This window comes from Schistocerca cancellata, chromosome 2 (assembly GCF_023864275.1).
Source record: "Schistocerca cancellata isolate TAMUIC-IGC-003103 chromosome 2, iqSchCanc2.1, whole genome shotgun sequence".
Taxonomy (NCBI): domain Eukaryota; kingdom Metazoa; phylum Arthropoda; class Insecta; order Orthoptera; family Acrididae; genus Schistocerca; species Schistocerca cancellata.
The window spans coordinates 242,837,208-242,847,867 of record NC_064627.1 but is presented as its reverse complement, the minus strand read 5'-3'; the positions used below and the strand labels follow the sequence as shown (position 1 = coordinate 242,847,867).

Below are 10,660 nucleotides of genomic sequence, written 5' to 3'. Positions count from 1 at the left end.
AAAAGTTAGACACAATGGAACAAAATCTTCAAAAGTTAGACACCACACTTGAACAAACACGTGAAGATTTAACTACTGAGTTACATAACATCGAATCGAAATGTCAAAAAGTCTGTAATGACGTAAAAACACAAATTTGTGAGCATTTCCAACCTATTTTTTCGCGTCATGAAAATGCATTACAGAATCACGAAGCAGCCATAAAAGAACTGCAAACTATTGTTCATGAAAATCATGAGACCTTGCAAGCTAAAATTGACTCAGTTGCATCTATCGATTCGGTTATGCAACTTGCAAAAACTCAGGAAAATTTAAAGGACACAGTAGATACCCTGAAAATTGGTTCAGGAAGACACATGGAGGAAATAAGTACATTATCAGAGATAGTAGTTGAACTTTCGGATCAGCTAAATAATTTATCTACGAAGGTAGATGATAATCTGAATGACGCAAAACCGGTAGTCTTTAATGACACAGAAGATAGCGAACAAATTAGGAAACTGAAACAAAATCTGAATCAAATTGATACGCAACATCAAAGAGAAATCCGGGAAGTACAAGATCAGCTGACACAGGTAATGCAAGAATTACGTATTTCAGAGGACACTCGCGCTCCAATACGGGAAGAGGGACATAGAAATACGCAACAGCCACAAATTAATAACACAGGGCACTTCGGAAATTATGAAAGAAATTGGCAAGGTACACCGAATTTTGAGATGGAACCGCCGAAACGACGTAACAATGACCGACATGCGACTCGCCGACATGATGATTTTGATTATAAGCTGTTCATTACTACACGTAAATTCAAAACGTTTAAGAATTCTGCCAACGACATTCATCCACAAGCGTGGCTCCATCAATTCTCTCATTGTTTCCCTCCCAACTGGTCATTGGAGCACAGGTTAGAATTTATGTGAGGCTACTTAGAGAATGATCCAGCTGTAAGAATGCGATCGGTCATTCACGATTGCCACAGTGAAGGAGAATTTTACCATGCCTTCCTCTCAGCATATTGGTCTCAAGCCACACAAGACCGAAAAGCTTGATTTGCTCTGTGGAAAATTCAGAGATGCTCTTGCAGATGTATTATTGAAACTAAAACATTTTCTCCAAGAACAGTTCTGTTCTGAAGAGGAGCTCAAAAATAAGTGCCAGAATGAAAAAAATTTAGAATCTCAAATGGTGGATATGCTTCAATATTTTCCTTCTCCTGGTTTGAGTCTTCCAAATAGTTTTTTCACACTTAATTCTGAACCATCATCCATCATAGTACAAGCTGTGAAACAGTTGGAATACATTTTATGTGCCTGTCATACAGTTATGCTTAAGAAGTTAATAGATAGCTGGAGAGAGAATGATAAAGAAAAAATGAACAACATTTCTCAAGAAATTGAAGCGATACAAAAGCAGGAAGAATGTGCCTTACAATTCTTTCAGATGGGTACCTCTGATAATTTTGATCTGTCATCGATACAAGAGTCACTTCAGAATTCATTAAAATCTAAAGTGCTCATCCTGGAGGAACTTAAACATTTTTATGACCAAATTTCGGCCACTTCTGTTGAAAGAATCACCAAATTATGCTCTTCTCTCAGCAACTCATGTGGTAAAATTGTTAATGAGCTTAAAAATATAGAGAAATGGACAGAAGATGGTGAAACAGTCAGACGACTTAAAGAAGAACTGGATAATTTACAGAAAGAAAAGCTGGAACTTCAAAATACACACAGGCTTGCTGTTGACTTATTATCACATGAACGAGATGTTGAAATCTCAAAACTGCGTGACTTAATTGCTGGAATTAAGTGTGGAGACATTTCAGCCTTAGATGATGTGAGACAGGAACTTGAAGCAAAGTACACTAAAGAAGTTGAAGAACTTCGTCGGTACTTTGAGCAGAAAGTTGCAGAAGTTGAAAAGCACTACTCTGAAGAAATTGTCAGCCAGCACAGTCGGAAAATGTCTGATAGTAGCTGTGAATCAGAAAATGACTTAGTGTCTGACATGTATTATAACGGTGGGGGAGACCATGCATCTCACCTTACAACACTTACCCATATTTGTGATCCTTATGTAGCCGAACCAGACTATAGGGAGCTAGAAGAAGATTTAGAGCTGGATGTAGCAAAGAAGCATATCACAGACTATCAGAATCAACTGCAAACAATCAAAGAAGAATTAAGAAAAAAGTACTCTAATGAGCGGGAGACATTAAAAAAGGACTATGAGGCTAAGGTTGAAACCTTAGTGAGGGACCTAAGTGCATCTCAACAGACAGAAATACAACATTTGGACCTGAAATACAAGGATGAATTACAAAATTTAAAATCCAGATATGAAACAGAAATACATAATACGAGTGCCAGATATGAAACTGTTTTAATGAACAATGCTGACAAATTCCAAGAAGAAATTGATATTCTTAAGCAAAAATATGAAGAAGAAATTACTGAGTTAAGGAAAAAGTTTGAAGTAAATGCTAGGAAAAGAACTGAATGTCTTTTTTTGGCAGTCAAACAGTACTTTGATAAATTTTTCACCACAGTTAAGTCTCAGTTTGAAGAGCGGAAAAGACGTAAGAATTCTGCACATAGTGCCACAAAAACGATTGAAATGAACCAGGAAACTGCAGATGGCTGCTGGCCGTCTCTACAAGGACTACAGTGGGTCTACACCTTTGCTGGCTCACCAATACCACAATCTCTACCAGGACTACAGTGGGCCTGTCCACAATTTCTACAAGGACTGCAGTGGGTATACACCTCTGGTTGCCCACCAATACCACAATCTCTACCAGGACTCCAGTGGGTCTGCTCTGTGATGACCTACCTACCAATATTCTTCAGAACTTCGAATGACTCTGCTGTGGGTTTGCTCTGTTGTGGCCCATTACCTGTCAGCATGTCAAGAGTCAGCACTGTCTTTCCGTTGGAAGGACACCACTACTTCTTCAAGACTGCATGGAAATCCACTACTTCTGTGTGCAATTTTTTTACTAATGAGACTTTGTGAAAAAAACTGTAATTACTATTATGATGAATGATCAGGACTGTCTTTATGGACTGTGAGAAATTTTTAGCTTTTGACCAACATTGTATCAATAAGTGTGTGCATTTGATATCTGTGTTATTGTATTTATGAAAAATTTTATCAAATCATTATTGGCCACTGGCCAAAACAATTTGTAAAAATTTTTGTGGGGAGCATGGGGGCTATGTAAGAAGGCTGTTTAGATTTTTATATTGGTAATGCCACGTAGCGCTCTGTATGAAAATCACTGGCTGTGCTGTGTGCAGTCTGTGGCTAGTTTGCATTGTTGTCTGCCATTGCATTGTTGGGGAGCTGGATGTGAACAGCGCGTAGCGTTGCGCAGTTGGAGGTGAGCCGCAAGCAGTGGTGGTTGTGGGGAGAGAGATGGCGGAGTTTTGAAAAATGTCATGAACTGCTGTATATATTACGAATATTGAGGTAAATACATTGTTTGTTCTCTATTAGAATCTTTCATTTGCTAAGACTATCAGTAGTTAGTGCCTTCAGTAGTTTGAATCTTTTATTTAGCTGGCAGTAGTGGCGCTCGCTGTATTGCAGTAGCTTGAGTAACGAAGATTTTTGTGAGGTAAGTGATTTGTGAAAGGTATAGTTTAATGTTTGTCAGAGCCATTCTTATGTAGGGATTTTTGATAGTCAGATTGCGTTGCGCTAAAAATATTGTGTGTCACTTTAGTGAATGTGTGAGTACGTTCAGTTTTGCTCAGCTGTTTGAAAAGCAAATAGTGTAAGAGGTTTATAAGCATAGTCTTGTATAATTTTTCAAAGAGGACGTTTCAGTTCTACAGCAACAAAGTCAATGAAAATTCTAACAGGTTATTCAAATTTCTTGCCCTTTAGTTTTTGTCTTCGTTTATGCTGAAGAACAGCTGTTTCACTATTGGCAAGACGACTAAATTAAAAGTCCTGCTTAACGTAATACGTTTCTGAAACTGATATTTATGTCCTAACATCTGCAGCAGTGCTTCACCTTTCTCTTTACTAGCGTTAGGACACGTTCATAGGATTTGTTGACCTGAGAAAAGCTTTCGACGATGTCATTTGGTGCAAGCTGTTAGAAATCCTGAGAAAAATAGAAGTAAGCTACGTGAGGACAGGCAATGAACAATAAGCACAAGAATAAAAACAATAAGAGTGGAGGACAAAGAATGGGGTGCACAGATAAAAAAGAGTGTTAGAGAGGGATGTAGTCTTACGTCCCTGCTGTTCAATCTATATGTCGAAGAGGCAATTAAGGAAATAAAAATAAAGTTTCAAGATTGGCATTAAAATTCAAGGTGAAAGGACATCAATGTAAAAATTCGCTGGTGGCAATGCTACCGTCAGAGAAAGTGAAGAAGACCTACAGGATCTGCTGCATAGAATGAACAGTCTAATCGCTATAGCACATGGATTGGGAGTAAATTTAAGAAGGAGGATAGTAATGAGAAGTCGTAGAAATGAGAACAGCGAGAAACTTAAGATCAGGATTGGTGATCACGATGTAGATGAAGTTAAGGAATTCTGCTCTCTAGGCAACAAAATAATCCATAACGGACGGATCAGGGAGGATATAAAAAAGCAGACTAGTACTGGCGAAAAATGCGTTCCTGGCCAAGAGAAGTCTACTAGTATCAAACATAGGTCTTAATTTGAAGAAGAAATGTCTCAGAATGTACCTTTGGCACACAGCATTATATGAAAGTGAGACGAAGGCAGTCGGAAAACCGGAACAGGTGAGAACAGAAGCATTTAACATGGGGTGCTACAGAAGAACGTTGAAAATTGAGTGACTGATACGGTAAGGAACGAGGATGCTCTCCGCACTTCCGGCGAGGGAAAGAATATATGGGAAATACGGAAAGGACGCGATGGTAGAATATCTGTTAAGACTTCAGGCCAGACTACCATGGTACTAAAGGGAGCTGTAGAAAATAAAAACTGTAGAGGGAACGAGATTGGGGTACATCCAGCAACAAATACATCTACATCTACATTTATACTCGACAAGCCACCCAATGGTGTGTGGCGGAGGGCACTTTACGTGCCACTGTCATTACCTCCCTTTCCTGTTCCACGCGCGTACGGTTTGCGGGAAGAACGACTGCCGGAAAGCCTCCATGGACGCTCGAATCTCTCTAATTTTACATTCGTGATCTCCTCGGGAGGTATAAGTAGGGGGAAGCAATGTATTCAATACCTCATCCAGAAACGCACCCTCTCGAAACCTGGACAGCAAGCTACACCGCGATGCAGAGCGCCTCTCTTGCAGAGTCTGCCACTTGAGTTTGCTAAACATCTCCGTAACGCTATCACGCTTACCAAATAACCCTGTGACGAAACGAGCCGCTCTTCTTTGGATCTTCTCTATCTCCTCTGTCAACCCTACCTAGTACGGATCCCATACTGATGAGCAATACTCAAGTATAGGACGAACGAATGTTTTGTAAGCCACCTCCTTTGTTAGTGGCCTACATTTTCTAAGGACTCTCCCAATGAATCTCAACATGGCACCCGCCTTACCAACAATTAATTTTATATGATCATTCCTCTTCAAATAGTTTCGCACGCATACTCCCAGATATTTTACAGAATTAACTGCTACCAGTGTTTGTTCCACTATCATATAATCATACAATAAAGGATCCTTATTTCTATGTATTCGCAATACAATACATTTGTCTATGTTAAGGGTCAATTGCCACTCCCTGCACCAGGTGCCTATCCGCTGCAGATCTATCTGCATTTCGCTACAATTTTCTAATGCTGCAACTTCTCTGTACACTACAGCATCATCCGTGAAAAGCCGCATGGAACTCCCGACACTATCTACTAGGTCATTTATACGTATATTGTGAAAAGCAATGGTCCCATAACACTCCCCTGTGGCATGCCAGAGGTTACTTTAACGTCTGTAGACGTCTCTCCATTGAGAACAACATGCTGTGTTCTGTTTGCCAAAAAGTCTTCAATCCAGCCACACAGCTGGTCTAATATTCCGTAGGCTCTTACTTTGTTTATCAGGCGACAGTGCGGAACTGTATCGAACGCCATCCGGAAGGCAAGGGAAATGGCATCTACCTGGGAGCCTGTATCTAATATTGTCTGGGTCTCATGAACAAATAAAGCGAGTTGGGTCACACACGATCGCTGTTTCCGGAATCCATGTTGATTCCTACAGAGTAGATTCTGGGTTTCCACAAATGACATGATACGCGAGCCAAAAACATGTTCTAAAATTCTACATCAGATCGATGTTAGAGATATAGGCCTATAGTTTTGCGCATCTGCTCGACGACCCTTATTGAAAACTGCAACTACCTGTGCTCTTTTCCAATCATTTGGAACTTTCCGTCGCAGTACACGGCTGCTAGAAGGGGGACAAGCTCTTTCGCGTACTCTGTGTAGAATCGAATTGGTAACCCGCCAGGTCCAGGGGACTTTCCTCTGTTGAGTGATTCCAGTTGCTTTTCTATTCCTTGGACACTTGGATAATTGAGGATGTACGTCGAAGAGCTACTCGGAGATGAAGAAGTTGCCACAGGAGAGGAATTCGAGGCTGGCCGCATCAGACCAGTCACAAGCCTGATGACTCAAAAAAAAAAAAAAAGTTTAGTACTGGTCTCCCTGTTCTAAAGATCTCCAACTTTGTTTTATTTAACTTTGCGGTTGTCTGCCACTCCTGTTGCCCGCAGATAGAGCTTAGCTATGGGAGGGAAGTTGTGTATGCCTCTTTATTCCGTATGTGAACGTATTTTAAGTCTTCGCGTACCGTATTTTCTACGGCGAAAATTGGGGACCAGCCCAGCATTTGTCTCAACGAGTACGGGAAACCGCACTGGGCTTTTAACGTCTCTAGTTATTGGAGGTAAATTATTTGATAGCGTTTCTGCAACTTGCGTTATGAACACTGCCAAACTGGTTTAGCCTTCCAATCCCTTTCCGCGCCCGTATGCAAGATGCCTTCGAAATACGTCACTGAAAGTACACCGCCACTGATGATGTTGTCCCTGACTGCCTCGGAGATAGGCCACCACGTATTGTGTCTACAAGTTTCGGATGGTTTTCAAAGCTGTGAGCACCGTTTCCCAAGCATGTTATTTGTATATGGACGTGCAGTGCTAGACACAGTACTCCATGACGTTCATCAGTTCGTTGTAACCAACCTAACATAGATAATAGATCGCAATCTGAGAAGAATCTGCGGCGATAGTTTTCGAATTAAATTTCCACTTTAGATTTTATAATTATGAATGCCTGCCACGGAAAAGACAAGTTTCCCACCTCTTGATACAAATAATGCAAATTGGATTGATTTTTGATATTACATTCTCAGTTAAAACGAAAATTTGAAACATAGAAAAAAATCAGTTCAGGAAAAAGAGAAGAGTTGTGAAACCACCTTAGGAAAACTACAGATACTTTCTGTATTACCGGTTTAAAAAATAAGTACGGGAATATTGGTCATTAGCAACTTAAAACAAATACGAGAATCGGCAAGAGATCTTGTGAAACTCACAAGCAATTCATTTCTGTGCAAAGCTGGTTCTCTGTGCTATGATATATCATTAGCGACATCCAGACAATAAAATTTCAGTGTCAACTGTTCTCTGTAGACCTGTAACTGTTGGACGACACAAATTACAGCTTCCTAACGGAATATATTTCCACTACCAAGTAGTCGTTTGTGTTGTTAGTTAACAGTCAGCATTAAAGTCATTTTTAGTTTCCTGCACAGCAAACTACAGCTTATAACTGTTGGACGACACAAATTACAGCTTCCTAACGGAATATACACTCCTGGAAATGGAAAAAAGAACACATTGACACTAGTGTGTCAGACCCATCATACTTGCTCCGGACACTGCGAGAGGGCTGTACAAGCAATGATCACACGCACGGCACAGCGGACACACCAGGAACCGCGGTGTTGGCCGTCGAATGGCGCTAGCTGCGCAGCATTTGTGCACCGCCGCCGTCAGTGTCAGCCAGTTTGCCGTGGCATACGGAGCTCCATCGCAGTCTTTAACGCTGGTAGCATGCCGCGACAGCGTGCACGTGAACCGTATGTGCAGTTGACGGACTTTGAGCGAGGGCGTATAGTGGGCATGCGGGAGGCCGGATGGACGTACCGCCGAATTGCTCAACACTTGGGGCGTGAGGTCTCCACAGTACATCGATGTTGTCGCCAGTGGTCGGCGGAAGGTGCACGTGCCCGTCGACCTGGGACCGGACCGCAGCGACGCACGGATGCACGCCAAGACCGTAAGATCCTACGCAGTGCCGTAGGGGACTGCACCGCCACTTCCCAGCAAATTAGGGACACTGTTGCTCCTGGGGTATCGGCGAGGACCATTCGCAACCGTCTCCATGAAGCTGGGCTACGGTCCCGCACACCGTTAGGCCGTCTTCCGCTCACGCGCCAACATCGTGCAGCCCGCCTCCAGTGGTGTCGCGACAGGCGTGAATGGAGGGACGAATGGAGACGTGTCGTCTTCAGCGATGAGAGTCGCTTCTGCCTTGGTGCCAATGATGGTCGTATGCGTGTTTGGCGCCGTGCAGGTGAGCGCCACAATCAGGACTGCATACGACCGAGGCACACAGGGCCAACACCCGGCATCATGGTGTGGGGAGCGATCTCCTACACTGGCTGTACACCACTGGTGATCGTAGAGGGGACACTGAATAGTGCACGGTACATCCAAACCGTCATCGAACCCATCGTTCTACCATTCCTAGACCGGCAAGGGAACTTGCTGTTCCAACAGGACAATGCACGTCCGCATGTATCCCGTGCCACCCAACGTGCTCTAGAATGTGTAAGTCAATTACCCTGGCCAGCAAGATCTCCGGATCTGTCCCCCATTGAGCATGTTTGGGACTGGATGAAGCGTCGTCTCACGCGGTCTGCACGTCCAGCACGAACGCTGGTCCAACTGAGGCGCCAGGTGGAAATGGCATGGCAAGCCGTTCCACAGGACTACATCCAGCATCTCTACGATCGTCTCCGTGGGAGAATAGCAGCCTGCATTGCTGCGAAAGGTGGATATACACTGTACTAGTGCCGACATTGTGCATGCTCTGTTGCCTGTGTCTATGTGCCTGTGGTTCTGTCAGTGTGATCATGTGATGTATCTGACCCCAGGAATGTGTCAATAAAGTTTCCCCTTCCTGGGACAATGAATTCATGGTGTTCTTATTTCAATTTCCAGGAGTGTATTTCCACTACCAAGTAGTCGTCTGTGTTGTTAGTTAACAGTCAGCATTAAAGTCATTTTTAGTTTCCTGCACAGCAAACTACAGCTTATGCAGCGTTTAGAATAATCTCTTACCAAACCAAGTATTAATACCTTTGGTAGCGTTTTTTGCTGACACTGGCAGAATCTGTGATTACGAATTCCTGTGCTAGTTGTCGCCATTCAAAATTCAGATTCTGCGTAACTTATTGTAGATGTATTGTTATGTGTGCTGCACAATTATAGTTGACTATAACGGAATAAAATATTTCTGTGATTAAGTGAAGAGGAAGGAGTGTAGATCCTCTACAACTCATGCGCTAACCTATATAATGGAACTAGTTATGCGCATGTTCTGAATTGGTACTAATATTTCGGAACAGAAAGTGTATGGCAAGCGAACAAAGAGGTTTTTTTTTGGATAGTTCATGCAGATTTCGGTAAAATGGATTTTCGTAGGTTGGATTTATTCTTAAATTCAATGGTTTCGAAATGGCTAATAATAACTTTTGGCACTGCTCCCAAATTACTGATAACCACTGGGCCTCTACAATTCGAGTTTCAAGTCCTCCTATATAGTAAGATGTTTCTCATTGATTATACTATCGGCAGGAATTGTACATCAATGATCCACACTATACTTTTCGGCAAAATTGTGTTATCTGGTGTATGGTATTCCAAATTTGTCTGAAGTGCCACGTTCGTTCATCACAATTTTTTGTAGCTTGTCCTCCCATCAGAACTTTACCTCGGGCAAATGGTAATGATGTCAGCCGTTGCATTGGAGCAGATGTTTCACACCATTTTGTTTTGCTTGTAATCAGTCCAAGTGATTTTTTTGCAACAGCTTAGTATGTGATCGATTGTTTCTTCGCCTTATTTACAAAGTCTACAATTTGTATCTTCTGCTGATATCTCGCTTTCATGGCCTTAGTACTGGTGGCTTCTTTCTGTGCAGTAAAAGTCACAACTTCAGTTCCATCCTGCAGGGTTACGTGATAAGCCAAGACCTTTGATATGTCCATTGCCTGCGCTTCAGGCCAACATAGGACATCTTTCAAAAACAAAAAAAAAAACAACAAAAAAAATGGTTCTAGGTACTATGGGACTTAACATCTGAGGTCACCAGACCCCTAGACTTAGAACTACTTAAACCTAACTAACCTAAGGACATCACACATACACATGCTTGAGGCAAGATTAGAACTTGCGACCCCAACAGCAGCGCGGTTCCGAACTGAAGCGGCTAGAATCGCTAGGGCACAACGGCCGGCAACATCTTTCTAGTACTGACTCCTGATATGCTATATGTTGAGAAGCTCTGAGAACAGATTCTTTGATATCTTTCATATAGTCTGCCAATGTTTGCTTCTGATCTTCCATCCTCTCTC

General features: G+C 42.3%; 1 protein-coding gene across 1 annotated transcript; it reads left to right on the top strand.

The window, feature by feature from the left end:
- Positions 1-1,326: 1,326 nt before the first annotated feature.
- On the top strand, positions 1,327-9,289 carry LOC126152763 (uncharacterized). The gene is made up of 2 exons (XM_049916027.1): positions 1,327-2,581; positions 9,246-9,289. The coding sequence occupies exons 1-2, from the start codon at positions 1,327-1,329 to the stop codon at positions 9,287-9,289; spliced, it is 1,299 nt and encodes a 432-aa protein (XP_049771984.1).
- The last annotated feature ends 1,371 nt before the right edge of the window (positions 9,290-10,660 follow it).